This window comes from Peromyscus eremicus, chromosome 3, assembly GCF_949786415.1.
Source record: "Peromyscus eremicus chromosome 3, PerEre_H2_v1, whole genome shotgun sequence".
Lineage (NCBI taxonomy): Eukaryota > Metazoa > Chordata > Mammalia > Rodentia > Cricetidae > Peromyscus > Peromyscus eremicus.
Window position 1 is genome coordinate 140,403,373 of NC_081418.1, and position 18,291 is coordinate 140,421,663.

Below are 18,291 nucleotides of genomic sequence, written 5' to 3' on the forward strand. Positions count from 1 at the left end.
GAGGACAATCTGGACAGCTCAGCAAATCCCAGGCCAGCCTGAGATACACAATGATACCTCTTTACAGGAAAACAATGGTTGGAGATAAAGTTTGTTAATAGAGCATGACCATCCCCAGTCCCTCACCAAACAAAATAATTGTATCAAGATATTATTGCTACACAAAATGCACATATTTTAATGTATTTAACTTGATGTGTTTGGGTATGTGGGCACAGATTGAAGGCATCAGTGTAATCAGGAGAATAGACTAACTTCTTCAAAAGCTCCCTCATGTGCCTTTTATTTCTCTTAAGGTAAGAGCATCTAACACGGACCACAGCACAACCTTAAGTACACAGTATATGTGGATGAACTGGGGGCACAGTGCATCATCCTTGCAACTGCCTCTGTACAGCAAGTGTTGGTTCTCCATACTCCAGCTCTGGTATCTCACAAGCCTCTGCTTCTTAGTGTTGGGCTGTGTTAGAAACCTTTTCTCAGTCGAGTTATAAAGTATGGTCCTGAGCCTGACTTTTTCACTTTGCTCACCATCCTCTAGTTCAACCATGTCTGTCAGTTAGTTGAGCATCTCTTTTGAGGTGCTGAGGTGTGAGACATGGTTTCATTCTGTAGCCCAGGATGTCTTAGAATCTGCTTTATAGCCAAGGCTGGCATGGAAGTCACCACTTAGCCTAGGCTGGCCTGAAACTGGTGGTGATCCTCCTATCTCTGTGTAGTGCTCAAATTATAGTCATAAACCATCATGCCCAGTCAATTCACTTTCTTTTAAAGGATAAATAGTATTCCTTTATGTGCATGTGCTACATTTTTTCTACTCATTGCTATTATATATATAATGGACACATCTGCTATTCCTGTATGTCTACTTTTATAAAAACACTGCATAGAACATGGGTGTACAGGGATTTGTCAACATGTCAACATTCTGGAATTTCAATTGAACAGATATTTCTATGTTTAGTCCACCGCCCATTTTATTCAGCTACCAGTGGGGAGGAGCCCCTAGAGGTGGCAGAGCAGCCAGTGGAGCAGGGGAAGGGCCCTACTCCAAAGTCCCATGGGTGGAACAGGAAGTCCTGGCAACAGTGTTATACAGCAGAGAGAAAAGATTTAAGATAGAATTACTGACAAGGATAGGAATTAGAGGCAAGGGGTACATGCCATGTAAAGGAACCTGGCGACTGGTGCTGGGGATGTCTTTCTGTATGCTCTGAATGTATTGCTCTGATTGATGGATAAATAAAATGCTGATTGGCCAGTAGCCAGGCAGGAAGTATAGTGTAGGCGGGATAAGGAGAGAAGAGAATTCTGGGAAGTGGAAGGCTGAGTCAGGAGTTGTTAGCCAGATACAAAGGAAGCAAGATGTAAAAGTACTGGTAAGCCACAAGCCATGTGGCAACTTATAGATTAATATAAATGGGTTAATTTAAGATATAAAAACTAGATAACAAGAAGCCTGCCACAGCCATACAGTTTATAAGTAATATAAATCTCTGTGTGTTTACTTGGGTCCAAGCGGCTGCAGGACTGGCAGGTGAGAGAGATTTGTCCTGACCTCAGCCTGAGCGGGACTGGAGTAAACTCCAGCTACAGACAGGTGATGATATAATTGTTTATGAGGAGGCTGGAGGAACATGGGGGAGTTGGCAACAAGGAGGGAACTGGGAGAGGGTAGTGCATTTTTTCACAATGAAGTAGAAAAGATCCAAGGGCTGGAATCTTTAATATCTCAGAAATTCAGTGAGGACTAATGAATGGCACAAGTTGTTCAGTGGACCATTGTCCAAAAAGCAGGGGTTGAGGGGCAGGAGCCAGAGTGTGACACACCCATCTCCATATGCCATTGCATAGGGGTGAGGGCTCAGCGCTGTGAGCCTGCAGACAGCAACCAAAACAAGACTGACCTCCAGCATCCCAGACAGTCAGCCAACAAAGGGCTCAAAATAGCTAAAGGATCGTCACACAATAGCTTTGGGCCATGCAGGAGCAAAGACCCAAGGGGCTTAAAGCCCAAAGGCGAAGTGATCAGCACTATGATACGAGTGAACCCTCAGTTGTGGGAAAATGCCCCAACGGGAAGCTCACTGAAGAGGGAGGGAGCTTACCTATCCAATAGGGTGAAGAGTTTCCAGTGGTCCTTCAGCCAGAAACATGGTGGGTGGCACAGGTTCCCAAAGCTCCTCAAGACTGCCTGTGGGCAGGAGAAAGCAGTGGGATTGCCTGGCAACCCTGGGCACCAATGTTATGAATTACAAACAAATGCTGGTGGGTAGAGCCAAGGTGCCCCACAGCAAGTGAGAGACAGAGATGCCATGCAGATAATATTCAGTGAAGAGTGGTTTTTTTTTTTTTTTTTTTGGTGTGTGAAAGAGAGAGATAGGGAAAAGGAGAAGGGCAAGGGGTTTGAGAGGTGTGCACCTCATGGGATGCTGGGTCAAATGGAAAAACTCTGGCATAGAGTCCACCAAGAGGGTACTTTCCTTTTTCTCAGAGGGTCCTTTTCTCTGAGTTGGGCTGCGCTGTGATTCACAAGCCCCTTTTCTCCTGTTCTCATTCTGTCCTGGGACCTTTCCCTGTCACTCATCTTTGCCTTCTCAGGAAACAGCTTAAGAAATAATTATTTCTGTATAAGTCATTCAGGATTATAATCTGGCTGTACTCAAAGATCAGAGCTACAGCTACAGGGCCTGAAAAATGGTAATAGATTCAGATATCACTGCCAACAGCTTAAATAATGTCTCTCCTCACTCAAGGTATATTCAGGCTTAAGAAAGTTAGCCCCCCTGCCCTTGCTAACTTCATTAAGCTGTAACTAACTGGGAAACCTGTATATTCAGATTTAAGTCATATATATGCTCTTAAAGTTATAAATACATCTAACAGATTTTGTTCCCCCAGTCCTCAAACACCTGTAGAGATCTGAGAATATGTCATTTAATATAAAAGCTTTTTATGGTAAAGAGACATGTCAGCTCCTGATAGCATCCCGTATCATCTCCAAGGAGATAGATGGCCACAGAACCTCTACCTGGAAGCTTATGGCAAGGCCAGCCATGCAGAAAAATGCTGAGATCCTGACCAGACTGAATAAAGAGGAGCAACAGGGATAGATTATCCTGTCTGCCAAGACAGGTAGGATGACCTTCCCAAATTTTTACTCTACAGAAAATCTGTCAGATCATCTGGGCTTATCAGCTGAACAAGTGCTCCTTTGCAGGCTTCTGTCCAAGCCCCCAATGACTACAGAGAAACTTGGGATTGTGGTGCAGGCCAGGTAGCTAAAAAGCTGTCTCATCTCTTAAATTTATCCTTCTCAGATTTGATGATGTTTGATGACTAGGGTGTATCAGTTTGATAGCCCCAATCCCAAGCTTACTGACAGTTCATTAATAAGATTTCTACTAAAGTTACAGATAGCTATGCTTCATTCACAGACTTCATGATACAGGATAGACTGGTTTTAGTATAACTCTAGGAGTTCAAATAGTTAATATTTTTGAGTCAGCAAATTCTGGCACACTGAGTCAAGGTAGATCCAAGCCCCTCCTCACTGCACCAAGGGGAATCCAATCAATAAAAGCCTATTTCTTTTTTTTTTGTTTTTGTTTTTTGAGACAGGGTTTCTCTGTGTAGCTTTGTGCCTTTCCTGGATCTCGATCTGTAGACCAGGCTGGCCTTGAACTCACAAAGATCCACCTGAATCTGCCTCCCAAGTGCTGGGATTAAAAGCGTGCGCCACCACCACCCAGCCAAAAAAATCCTGTTCTTTTTTTTTTTTTTTTTTTTCTGAGACAGGGTTTCTCTGTGTAGCTTTGTGCCTTTCCTGGATCTCACTCTATAGACCAGGCTGGCCTCGAACTCATAGAGATCCACTTGCCTCTGCCTCCCAAGTGCCTATTCTTAATGGAAAACTCTACCCATTTCTCTCCTTTCTCTTCCACTTTCCTTCCATGAAGTGTGCATCTCTCAAACCCCTCCCCCTTCTCTCTCTTTTCCTCTTTCTCTCCCCCCTCTCTCTTCACCCCACCAAATAAAACTCTTCATTGAGAGCATGGCATCTCTGTTGTAGCCGACTTGGTTTCCTAGTGGCTGTACCCAGCGAGACTGCATAAGAGGTTGATTGGACCACGGGCTTGAGTATCAGGTGTTTGTAAGGGTCTGCACTTGACTGTAACTAGCAAGGGGGAGATCTTTTGCTCCACCCCTTGGCATTGTTATAAATATACCTTTGCAATAAAGTTCTGAGCCGATAGATAAGGATCCAGACCCACTCAAGTCTATTCTGTGTTTTCTCTCCCCTTTATTTCTAACTAAGTCTCTTATCTCTCATTTCTCAAGAGTCCCTGGGGTAAATAAATGTGTGGGCTGGTCTCCCACACATCTCTGTCACTCACCTGCTGTGGGCACCTTGGGTCTACCCATCAGCACAGGTAATTCATAACAAAAAGAGGCAAAGAAATAAGGAGCCAATCACAAATCTGTACTTAGCATGTGGAATATGCCTTACTAATTTACAGTACAAGAGAACATACAGCTGCTTACCTGGGCCCAGGTGGGGAGGCCAAGGGGCAGAAAAGGACTTTGGGTGGTAAAAAGAAAATGTACCTCATAGGGTTTTATTGTTCTGTTAGGAGGACGATTGCTGTGATGAAACACCATGACCAAAACATTTTGGGAAGGAAAGGGATTGTTTTGCTACCATTCCAATTAACAATGCATCACTGAAGGAAGTCAGAACAAGCACTAAAACCTGGCAAGAACCAGGAGGCAGAAGCTGATGAAGAGACCATGTAAGAGTGCTCATTAATGGAAGCTCCCCATGGTTTGCTCAGCCTCCTTTCTTATGGTATCCAGGAACACCAGCCCAAGGAGGGCACCACTCACAATGGGCTGGGCCCACCCAATGGGCTGAGCCCACCCAAACAATTGCTAATTGAGAAAATCCCCTACAGGATTGCCTATAGCCAGATTTTATTAAGGCACTTTCTCAATTGAGGTTCCCCCTCTCAGATGTATTTAACTTTTATTAAGATGACATAAAAATAGCCTGTACAGTGATTTTTGAAGATGAGTACTTAGTTTTTAAAACTCAAATTGCTCATGACCTAGAGTGAGTATATTTTGTTACATATACAATACAAGGTAAAAGTTGATTTTTTTAATATCAAAGTTCAAAAACACACATCATAAATCACTAACAGTTTTAGATCTAAAGGACATTACAAGTGAATTCATGTGGTGATAGAGAATGTGAGGAAATATTGACACTGATATCATGCAGGAAATTGACAAATATGAATATGGGTTATGGAGTAGAGCATATTACTTGGTCAATACTAATTCTCTTGAGATTTATTATTTTAGTATGATGCTATAAAAGAAATGGATTGTCCCTAGTAAATGTCCACGGGCAGCTTAGTTTTATTATTTCCACCATCATTATTATTATGCTTCATGAGAAAGTATCACTCTGTAGCCCAAGTAACCTCAAACTTACTATGCAGATATAGGATGCACCAAAACTCCTGTATCTCTAAGATTATAAATTTGAGCCATGACATCCAGCTGGCCTCACTTAATATTACTGTATCTATGTGGTCTCAACTTATCAGCAAATCAATGAGATAGAGAGAGGATGAGAACATATATGGACTGTGGGATGGTTGTATGAAGTCCTTGAACTAGCCTGGGAACTATTCATCAAATCTGGAAATATATTTTACAGCAAAGAAATGATTTTTAAAAATAAATTCTCCTACATCCGAAAAATAATAGACACTAACCAACCAACTAACAGGCACCGAGAACTGCATCCTAGTTCATAACTGTGATGTGACAGCAGTGGGCTATAGAAATGGCTTATCCTAGTAAAAAGGATATGCGTGTGCTGTTTTTCATGGTTCTGTATTTGGATCTGTGTGTCATCCAGGAAAAAAAAAAGAATGATATTGCAGGCTTGGAACAAATGGCATCCATTCTCTCCAGACATAAGCTGCTGTGTTCACAAGAAGTAAGATGGCTTCTGCTGTGTTAAGTCAGGTTTCAGAAGAATATTTCTTCCCTTTCCCATCTATTACCCAGTTTTCTTGGCTGATTGAGTCCTGTGGTTAAGACATTCAGTCATTAAGTAGACACAAATCATCCCAGGAAACCAACAAAGATGAAAAATGTTCCATTTTTACTCTTCCTTTATACTGCAAACTGAATCAGAGAATTTATCTATTCTCTTTTCACAGAAACAGGGGTGGGTTCTACCACAGTCATCACGAAGTATACCTCCAAAGCTGAGAAATGCACAGACTCCACTTTCCTTTAATGATTTCATTGTTGTCAAATTACTATAAAACAAAACATAATGGTCAGTTTTTAAAACTTGATGTAGACCACAATTTTAAAAACAAAATTTATTTGCCCAAATATACAGACTATAGAATGAACTATGTTTTACTAAAGTTTTTTTGTTTTCTCTGGATTCATAAAAAATGATCTTGGGCCAGTGACATGGCTCAGTGAATAGAGGCCATTGTCGTCAAACCTGATAACCTGAATTTAACCCTCAGATACCACACAGTAGGAGAGAAGTGATTCCTTCAGTTGCCCTCTAACTACAGATGTGCTGTAACATGGTTACATAAATATGCATACATTCACAAAAAAATAAAAAATATAATAAAAATAAACAGAAAAATAGTTTCTTAAACCCAATTCTACTCTTTATCCCTTCCACACTATTAACTTTTCATCATCAAGTAAAATTAACTTTCAGTATTGCTAAGGGATAATTTTACACTAAAGTTGATTTTCTATGATGCTTATTTCAATAAAGACATTTAAAAAAATAAATGTACATGGCAAAAAGGACAAGGTACGTCAGGACCGGGGTCCTGTGTGGAGAGCCATTCGTCCCGGAAACGGGGTGCGGCTGGAAAGGGGGCTGCCCTGTCACCTGTCACATTGAACGCATGTTCCTGTGGAACCTGCAGCACCGATTTACTTCAGAGAGGAGGATGGGCATTGAAGATACTCTATATGGAGTTTATCTTTACCTTGGCAAAAATAGCCATTTGGGCAAGAAACTGTTCTTTCCTGGACTGCTTGATTGACTGGACATGCAGGACCCATAGAAAGGTGACCACTGAACTTTGCTTGGCAAAATTGTCCTTCAGGTTCCTGCTTTGCAGAGGAAACTGCCAGACATTCTACAGGACACAGAGAAAAGCGACTGAGAGACTCTAGGCCTAACTTTACAAGAGAACTTTGGATGACTGTCCAGGCTGTCAGCTGTCTCTGTCTACCCTGCAAGACTCCCAAAAGTTGCTTGCATCTTTCTCCCGTTTCTCAGGTAATATTATATCCTTCTGAGGTCTTTGATGTAGTTGAAGCTAGATAGTTACAATTTTCCTTAGTTATGATAAAAGATAAGTTAGATATGAAATCTTAGACTCACAAATATAAGATAGATAAGATATCTTCTTTAATTTTGCCAAATAAACTAGTTACTATATAAATAGACTAGATATTATAACTATAATTCTTGCTTGATAATTTGTTTTGTTATATGCAATTTTACTATGTAAAAGTTAAAACCTTCCTTTTAGAAAAAAAAAGAAAAGGGGAAGTGCTGTGGATATTGCTTTGTATAAATAAAATGCTGATTGGCCAGTAGCCAGGCAGGAAGTATTGGTGGGACAAGCAGAGAAGAGAATTCTGGGAAGTGGAAGGCTGAGTCAGAGAGACACTGCCAGCTGCCGCCACCAGGACAAGAAAGATATAAGGTACCAATAAGCCACGAGCCACTTGGCAAAGTATAGACTATAGAAGTGGGTTAATTTAAGATATAAGAACAGCTAGCAAGAAGCCTGAGCCATTAGGCTAAACAGTTTAAATAATATAAGCATCTGTGTGTTTATTTTATAAGTGGGCTGCCAGGGCTTGGCGGGACCTGGAGAGAAAACTCTCCACTACAGGAGACTCACTACTGCACCTGAAGACTCTCCAGTCATCAGAACACTTGGCCAATTAGCCAGAAGACCAGAGATGAAACAGAAAACAAAGGGACAAAACACCCATCCAACAAACACAAATGCAGGAATCAACATCTAGACCTATGAACATCCCAAATCCAGATGCCTACACTCCAGTGTAAGAACACAATCAATAACAGAAAGGGCAATATGCCACCACTAGAACCCAGCTATCCTACAATAGCAAGACCTGAACATTCCAATGCAGCTGAAACACAAGAAAACAACTGAAAAAAATAACTTAATGAAGATGATAGAAGTCTTTAAAGAGAAAATTAAAAACCCTTTGAAGAAAAAGAGGAAAAGACAAATAAAATAATTGGAGGGAATCAATAAATCTCTTAAAGGATGTTAAGAAAACCAAAAAATTAAAAAGAAAGAAAGAAAGAAAGAAAACTCTTCTAGACCTGAAAATGGAAACAGAAACAAAAAAGAAAACACAAACTGAGGGAATTCTGGAAATGGAAAACCTGGATAAGGGAACAGGAATTAGAGATGCAAGCATCATTAACAGAATACAAGAGATGGAAGAGAGAATCTCGGGTGTTAAAGATACAATAGAGGAAATAAATTAATTGGTCAAAGAAAATATTTAATATAAAAACATCCTAACACAAAATATCCAGAACATCAGGAACACTATGAGAAGAACAAACTTAAAAGAAATGGGAATAAAAAAGGTAGGAGAATCCCTCTTCAAAGGCCCAGAAAATATATTCAGCAAAATCATAGAAGAAAATTTTCCCAACCTAAAAAGGACATACCTATAAAGTACAAGAATATTATAGAATACCAAACAAACTTGCTGTTTGAATCTTAGTTGGTCTTTTAATTAAGAAAAAAAACCCAGAGCCAGATATCATGGTGAAAGCTGAAAGATCAGAGAAGCAAAGTAGCCAGACATTAGTTCTTATCTCTATGAAATCCTCAGCTTAAAGAGAGTGAGTTCCTGTTTCCTCACACTTTATATACCTTTCTCAGCCCTGCCAAATTACTTCCTGGGATTAAAGGCATGTGTGCTTCCTAAGCAAAGGCATGAGATCTCAAGTGTTGGGATTAAAGGTGTGTGCCACCACTGCCTGACCTCTATGTCTAATCTAGTGACCGGCTCTGTCCTCTGATCTTCATGCAAGTTTATTAGGGCAAACAATATATCACTACATTTCCCATTTTTGTCTAAAATAATAAAAGAAGGATATAACTAATATAAGAAAAACTATATACAATAAGTATATACAATATATATGGTCAAGATTCACATTAACAATGTCCAGTCCATTAACATTTGACAGTCTAGCACTTGCTCAAACACTGTCTTATGCATCTTGTCCTTACCCCTGAGTTCCACTGAAAATGAGGAAAGCATTGTGAAATGAGAGAAATGCCTTTGCAACCCTCCTCCCAACTGTGCACCAATTCTAGAGTGTGAGGGCTCAGGAAACTCACACTTTAGATGGGCCATCACCAATGCATTGCCATTTCTGACTCCTCTTATCATATTTTAATCCAATCCAGTAACTGTTTTTAGTAAGCCGGGAAATTAGGAACGTCTGTAGGAGAAAAGACACATCTGATGATAAATTTCCTACGGTTTGGTGAGAAAAGAACAACATAGCAGCTCCCAGCTATTTTTATGTCAGTTCTCTGCTGTCCTGTCCTCCAGCACTTCAGTCCCTCCAAGTTCGTTTTTAAAGTGATTTCCCACTAGTAGCTCATGTATGTAAAAACCAATGTCAGTTACACACGTTATTTAAAATGAAAACAGCAAGTGTCTAGAGATACTAGGTTTATGAAATGATTTATGTCTGTGTTTCTTAGACCAAGTCTCACTGTATAACCAAGGCCAACCTGGAACTCACAATACTACTGCTTGTGTCTCCTAAAAACCAGCACACTGCATACATAGTTCATTAAGTAATTTCTGACACTCTATGAAATTATTCAAATGTACATTCCCAAAGACCACAGAGGTATGTGAGAAGTGTTCATATGGTAAGTAATGCCCTGTCTTCATAGCAAATTTATTAAGATGAAAAGTACTGTGTGAAAAGTTGTGCATTAAGCTCCATGCTCCAGAGAAGAAGCTGTTATCAAGTTAAGACCTGGAAGTGACAGAAATTGAGGAGGAAAGGGACAGATATTTGGAAAACTTTAATGTCTTACATGTGACATCCAAGTGGCATGATGTCTACTTAAATGCCTGGATATATTTTAAATTTAATTACGATTACTATATCAAAAGGCAATTTACATTATTACTTGACTTTAAAATTTTTTTATGTTATAACCTTTTATACATGTATTGAATTGGTGTATAAATTTTGTACCATGTTCTAAATGACAAAGGTTTCAAGCTGATCATTCAGCCTTTTCTCTAGAAAAATATAGTCTTCATATTAAAAGAGATTTTGTTAGTAATAATTTAAAAAGAAAATGTCAGGACCTTGGCACCTTTGTTTTCTTTTAATTGCTCATTTCTAAAAATAGACATCTTTTTTAAAAACATAAAAACAGTATGAAGTAAAGATTATGGACAATTTCACTGACAATCACATTGGAGCTAACTGGTAAAATACTTAATTCTACAGATCTCGTGTATTTCCATTTTTCAAACTAGCCCAGAGGTCAGTTTGTGGTGATATTGTGTTTCCCAAAATATGTTGTACACCCTAATAAATTTATCTGGAGTCAGAGAACAGAACAGCCACTAGACAGACATAGAGGCCAGAAAACGGTGGCACTCACACCTTTAATCCTAGCATTCCAGAGGCAGAGAACAGAACAGCCATAATGTTAAACATAGAGGATAGGCAGTGGTAGCACACGCCTTTAATCCTAGCATTCCAGAGGCAGAGATCTATCTGGATCTCTGTGAGTTCAAAGCCACACTAGAAACAGCCAGGCATGATGACTCACACCTTTAATCCCAGGAAGTGATCCTTTAATCTTGGGAAGTGATGGCAGAAAGCAGAAAGGAATATAAGGTGTAAAGACCAGAAACTAGAAGCTTTTGGCCTGTTTAAGCTTTTAGGCTTTTGAGCAACAGTTCAGCTGAGATCCATTTGGGTGAGGAAACAGAGGCTTCCAGTTTGAGGAAACAGGATCAGCTGAGGAATTGGCAAGGAGAGGTAGCTGTGGGTTGTTTGTTTCTCTGATCATTCAGCGTTCACCCCAATACCTGGCTCTGGGTTTGATTTTATTAATAAGAACTTTTAAAATTTGTGCTACATCAGTTACTTTCTCTATTGTCATCCAATTACTCATCTCAGGCAGTCTCACTTCCAGGTTCCAAAGAGCAAACCCTAGACAGTGGCCTCTCTGGCTGGAGTTGGCACTCTATGGAGATACATAACTGTCAGTCACAGGATGTGCTGTACTAAAGGGTTAAACATATTCAGGGAAAACACGATTCTCTGAGGGACTCTCTTGCAGACTCCTGAGAAAGGAAGGAGCTTGCAAAGACACAACTCTCTTTAGTAACCAGTCTTCTCATAACGGACCCTGTGTCCTGACACTAAGTCAGCAGCAGGAAGGAGTAGCCTAGGATACTCTTACTGCACAGTTTTTGCTCACGTTACAGGCAAACCATGTACAACACTTAGAGGTCTCTCTTTTAGTAAACCTGCCTGGGCTCAGCATCTCACTTCCAAGGGTTAGAGAAGGAGTCTAAGAATAAAGAAGCATGTAAGTGTCTACGGTACCAGTTCACTGTAATCATCTATCTTCAAAAGGGATAAGCTGCAGCCCTGGCAGGTCTGACTACATCCACTCCAGTGTTTATTGTCCATGATGAAATAACATTTTACGCCATAGCAGAACCAGTGTCCTTCAACATTTGTGCCTACAAAAGAAAGGGGAATGATAAAAATTCTTATTTTCTAGTATTCTGTTATTAGGTCACTTTTTTAATTAAACATCTATAACTAAGTAAAATTTCAGAGCTCAAAGAAATTGAAATTCTAGAATGCTGAGAGATCCCAGTACACCAATGCTCTATGCAGTGTTGTTTATAACAGTGGATATACACAAATACTGATGTAGACATCAGTAGAAAACAATGTAACACATGCACACAAAGGAATGCTATTTATCCTTTAAAGGGAAGGAAATTGCCTGGGCACGATAGTTTATACCTATAACCTGAGCACTACACAGAGTGAGACAGGAGGATCACCACCAGTTTGAGGCTAGCCTAGGCTAAGTAGTAACTTCCATGCCAGCCTTGGATATAAAGTAGACTCTAATACAGCCTGCACTGCAGAATGAAACCATGTCTCACATCTCAACACCCCAAAAGAGAGATGCTCAACTAAGTGGCAGATATACATGAACTCGAGGATGGTGTGCCATACCTTTATGACTCAACTGAGAAAAGGTACCTAATACAGCCCAACACTAAGAAGCAGAGGCTTGTGAGATACCAGAGCTGGAGTACGAAAACAAACACTTGCTGCACAGAGGCAGTTACAAGGATGATGGAATTCTAGACTTGCAGTAATGTACTGTGCCCCCAGTTCATCCACATATACTGTGCACTTAAGGTTGTGTTGTGGTCTGTGTTAGAAGCTCTTACCTTAAGAGAAATAAGAGATACATGAGGGAGCTTTTGAAGGTGTTGGTCTATTCTCCAAATTATGTTGATGCCTTCAATGGTATGTCCACATACCCAAACACGTCAAGTTGAATACATTAAAATGTGTACAGTTGTGTAGCAATAACACCTCAATGTGATTATTTTGTTTAGGGAGGGGCTGGGGAAGGCCTTGGTCTATTAACAAACTTTATCTCCAACCTTTGTTTTCCTGTAAAGAGGTATCATTGTGTATCTCAGGCTAGCCTGGAATTTGCTGAGCTGTTCAGATTGTCCTCAAATTTACAATCCTGCTGTCTCATCTTTGTACAGACAGGGACTACAGCAATATTCTACCATTTACAGATGATAAAGCAATTTTAAAACAAAACATTTTTCATGGGTCTGGAATATTTCAAAGAAATGGTACTTTTTCTTTTCCTATTACATATTTTATAATACAGCAGTTTTAAAGATACTATTAATCCTTACATAATAATGATTGTTAAGCCCAATCATGGTGTAGTGAAATCATATGCAAAAGCTCTTTGTAAACTCTAAATTCTAAAAAATATTTATTGATGAATGAAAAACTGTGTCAATCAAAGTTAACCAGTCACAACACACGGTAAGAAAGTTTCCTTGTAATGCTTGATATTTTCATCTTTGTGGCCTCATTCACTGTGTCACTGACAGTTACACAAGTATGGACACCATTTTGAAGCTCCAGAATGTGTTGCAGGGAGCTGCACCATGGTCACAAATAAGCCAACTCTCTCATACTAAGGCAGAAGGAAAACACATTCACACACACACACACACACACACACACACACACACACACACACACACTATTTTTATGACTCTATCTATATGAATTCTATAAGTCTATTTAAACCTAAGAATTTGGAAAATCCACTCAGCTAGAAACGTCCATGTTCTCTCAGCAAAACAGTTGGAGACTCATAGACCAAAAGAACCTGACTTGTCAGCTATGCTAACTTGCAGTTTCATCCCTTTGGAGCCAGAACAGCCACTGAGTTCTAGAAGCTGTAATTCAAACAGGGATTTCTGGGGTTCCAGGAGCCTCTATGAGATACAGAAACCCCAAGCCATTAACCCATAGATCACCAGCATTGTAAGCTGCTAATTGGACTTCAAATCTTCTGGGGAAGAAACAATGGAGAATAATGCAATTCTTTACTCAAGATCCTCTCCTTACCTGTGATCTGTATGCAATCTGGAACAAGATTAGTTTCCCCGTGGCGTCTGTTCTCTTTTCTGTTGAGGGAGTTCAGATGGTCTTTGAGGGCATCATACTCTTTAGACTTATTTCTCAACATTTCTTCTCTTAAGTAGCTCTCATTTTGCATGGTGATGTACTCTTGATGGAGATTATTTAGAGTTTTCTGCAATTCATGTTTTTCTTGACTATACTGAAAAACTAAAATTAGCAACAGATATAACACCGAAAATGCTCATAAGGAGTAAATATTGAAATTTAAGATAACAGAGAAAGCCCATGTTGACAACCAACACATCACTTCTTTAACTGGTACTTTGACATTTAGAAAATAACACCTCAATGAACTCACTATAGGAATGGAGACATGAACTTCTCTCTATCGGAGTAACTTTAATGTAAAGCAAACAATACAGCTGAATAAAATTGTGGTGGATGTACCACAACTTCCAATTACTTAATTTTCTACAACACAAAACTTTCAAGTAAATACCTAAGTAAAATGTTTAGTGAATTCTTAACACAGCATGAAAACGTGAACTAAGAAACATTAAGAAATGGCACAATTCTCATTGGATCAGAGGGGAAGCAAAATATCCAGATATGTAGTCATGTTTTAACACAGCCTGGGAGTGATTTCCTCTAAACATGTAAAGGAATCCAATAAAGCTTAAGCTTTAATGTCTCTGTACAGATGAAGACTTTTCACTTATCCATGTCCTTAATATCCACCAAGGAAAAGGAAAAGAACATCATCATTTCTTTGGCACAGCTGTGTCTCATAGAATATTATATACTATTCACAATCACTTAAGCTCAGAAAGCAGACTACCTTCAAGTTTTCACAAGGGACAATACGAAGAATGAAATAGAACAAGGCAGCTTCCTACAGCCCCAGAGTTAATAGAGTAGGTATGCATGAGACTAGGACACTGTAGTGTGTCAGACAACAAAATAAAACAAAAAGCAAAAACATAGTCCTGAGTTATCTGGCACATTCCCCTGATTATAAGCAGAACAATGGACGAGGGTGTTAGCTACATAATTTGTTTCTAAAGTTATTATTTAGGCAGAAAGGCAAAGAAGATGTATACCAGTTACTCACCGTGTTTCACCAACACTGCACCTATCACCAGCAGAGTGGAACAAAGGATTCCCAGAGGTATTGCAATGAGGTGCCAAGGAACTGAACACTCTTAAATCAAAACAAGCAAACAAACAAAAAACAAAGCAAGAAAATAATCACCATAAAAAGATCAAGTCCCAACACTGGTTATAATTTTGTGTAGCATGGAAACAAAGGGATATTGGTCTCTAATAGTTTTACAGAAGTCCATCATACAAACTGACTGAACATGTGCTTTCAAAATTTGTAGATTTCTGCCTAAAATGCACCCACTGTAGAAATCCTACATGAGTGAAGTTTCAAAGGATTACAAACTTTTTTTTACCTTTAGCCTTACATTCTCAATCTTCCTGACTCAGCCTAAAAGTAACCTTATGACAGGCACAGGCCCCTCACCCAGTTCTATAGGATCAAAAGTGCATCCTTCAGAAAGCACTGGAGGCACAGACACAGTCCAGGTAGATGATCCCAAACTGGAGTATGCAGTCCACCAAGGACATATAACTGAGCATGAGGAGGAAGGGAAGAGGGATGGATGTTCTTGAGAATTATAGGGAACTGTGGCTATTCTGGAGCTGACTTGTATACATGCCCATCTATTCTGGGGCCTAGAAGTCAACTCCCTCTTTTTTCCATAAGCTCCATTTTTTTCTAGACAATACTAAACATCTTTGTGAATCTGAGGTGCTGGGAATCTGAAAGCCAATCCTGATTAAGTTAAAGTTCTCAGCTTGGAGTTCAGCTGTTATAGTTCATGAAGAGAAAGCAAAAAAAAAAAAGAGAGAGAGAGAGAGAGAGAGAACAGAAAAGTCAGATTTCCTCTTTTTTGTTAATAAACTTAATTATTCTTTAACATTTCTGCGAATGCATAATGTGGTTTAGTCATCCCCGTCCCCACTACCCTCTCTTGCTGTGGGATGATCTGTATGTCAACTGTGTTGTTGATTGGTCAATAAATAAATCACTGATTGGCCAGTGGCCAGGCAGGAAGTATAGGCGGGACAAGGAGGAGAATAAAGCTGGGAAGTGGAAGACTGAGAGAGAGACACTGCCAGCCGCCACAATGACAAACAGCATGTGAAGATGCCGGTAAGCCACGAGCCACGTGGCAAGGTATAGATTAATAGAAATGGATTAATTTAAGCTATAAGAATAGTTAGCAAGAAGCCTGCCATGGCCATACAGTATGTAAGCAATATAAGCCTCTGTGTTTACTTGGTTGGGTCTGAGCGGCTGTGGGACTGGCAGGTGACACAGATTTGTCCTGACTGTGGGCCAGGCAGGAAAACTCTAGCTACACTCTCTCATCCCCTCTCTTCCTCTGCAGCTTCTTCCCAGGAAGAGATTTCCTTCTCTGATGAACTACTTTTGCTCTTTCATTGCATTAGATGTTGGAAATATTTAAGACAATTAAAATACCTTTTGCTAAAGAGAAAGTATTGCTTCTAATGCGTATTTTGCATTTCATTAAGACTTCATTTGTCTAGAACATTTGGTGTTTCTTCAAACTCTAGTTTTTCATTTTTAAAGTTTTCAGAATTCTTCTTGCATAGACTAAATAATAAAAACCTCCTAATGGTTTTTCAAATTTGACAGAATGTATTCATTTCTCACTCATCAATTCTCAAGAAATTTTTTCTCATAGACTTCTATTGTTCTACTCTATCCATCTGGCTTTCTCAGTTACCAGCTAACAGTTAGAAATAGAGTTATTGTTTTCATTTCCTTTTAAAAATGATCACCTAATTTTTAAACTTATTTTTGAACAATCTGTACATGAATACTCTCCCACTCATCCTCACTTGTCTCTTTCACATCCCTGTGCATCACCAAGCCCAGCTGAAACAGAAGGTTATAGTTTTCAATAGAAGACAGTGGAATATTGTTTTCAAATGTCAAAAGTTACAGTGCATAAAAACAGAAGAATTTAGACACTTAAAACACTTACTTCTATGGCCAGCTTCTCTGGACCCTTGAGTCTCATCTGACCTTCCTCCATTCTGCAACACTGAAGATTTATGAAATCTCACAGTTGTATAAGTAACCTTCTCCTCACTCATCTTGGGAGTAAGTGAAGTATGTTCTTTGTTAAAATCCAACTTTGAATGATATCCAAAGAAGAAGTTAAAGTGTTCACCTTTAGGAAGGTACTTAGATCTGATGCTGCAGTGGGTTGGGAAGGCAAGGGGCTTGATAAACTCCCTTAATGATCCAAACACACTTAATCACATTAACTGACCCTGATTTCCACTAGAAGTGAGATATCTTTGAAGATTTTTGTCATTTATACCTCTAATGGTCACAGCAATTGTTATTAGGAAATATGGAAATAATTTAAAATATACTTGTAAGACATTGCAATATTGAAAAAGCCTGTTTATTCAAAATATTCCAAATATATAAAATTGTTAGGCAAAATTGCTACCACCACAAATCATTGAAACACTTTTAAACTATCAATTCAAATAACAAAAGTTCAAAGATTTCTGAATAAATAAAAATCTTTGCTTTAAAATTATACATTTTGAAAAACACATGAATATAAAAATGTTCTTGCAGTCTTTTCAATTATATATGTCTATCCAGGTTTCCCATATACCACATCAAAAAGAACATTTGAATATTAACATAGGAGATGATTAAAATTTTGAGCTCCAAGACATATAAATATTTCTTGGGTTAAACCCAAACACCTGAGATGACCAACCTCTCCATCCAGCCACAGCCTACACATTCTTCTCCATGGTCAGGCCTGGTAAATGGATGCAACTTGAAAAGATCCTACTGTGTGGGAAACCAAACCCAGAGAGACAACAGCCACATGTTCTCTTGCATCTGAGGTTCCTGGCTCCAAGTCCTCAGACATGCTACATAACCTGGAGTAACTGCAGCAACCAGGAAAGTAGAAAAGGGTATTGCAAGGGTGGGGTGTGGGAGCAATAGAGATGGGCATAGCAGGATATAACCTGGAGTTTTAATCTCAAATTATTTCATGTCAATGATCACTTCACATATTATTTTCTAGTATATGATATTACCAGAGGAGCCTACATGAAAATTAATTTTATCACTAATCAGTCATTGGTTAATGCTAATAAAAGACCCAATCTGTTTATATATATAATTATTATTCAATAGTAAATATTTGTAACTCACCTTGCCCCTTACATTGATAACTGAGAGATTGTGGCCAACAGAAAATATGAAAAACAAACAATACATGGATTGATTCTTTTCTAGTTTTTTAATTTTATGAAGATTTCTGGAATTATTCATATTTTCCCTAATTTTTTTAAGAAAAAGGAAGCTTTCCATTAGAGAATGT

The 18,291-nt window shown here is 39.0% G+C and overlaps 1 protein-coding gene across 1 annotated transcript in view; it reads right to left on the reverse strand.

Moving 5' to 3' along the window:
• LOC131906523 (uncharacterized) overlaps positions 1 to 17,026 on the reverse strand; it is a 59,631-nt gene extending 42,605 nt beyond the window's left edge. Inside the window, exons 1-6 of the mRNA XM_059257139.1 lie at positions 16,915 to 17,026; positions 14,946 to 15,035; positions 13,820 to 14,041; positions 11,729 to 11,868; positions 9,474 to 9,577; positions 6,186 to 6,341 (exon numbers count right to left, since the gene is read on the reverse strand). Of these exons, the coding sequence (XP_059113122.1) occupies positions 6,186 to 6,341; positions 9,474 to 9,577; positions 11,729 to 11,868; positions 13,820 to 14,041; positions 14,946 to 15,035; positions 16,915 to 17,026 (824 nt within the window). The remainder of the gene's footprint in view (positions 1 to 6,185; positions 6,342 to 9,473; positions 9,578 to 11,728; positions 11,869 to 13,819; positions 14,042 to 14,945; positions 15,036 to 16,914) is intronic.
• Positions 17,027 to 18,291: the final 1,265 nt, after the last annotated feature.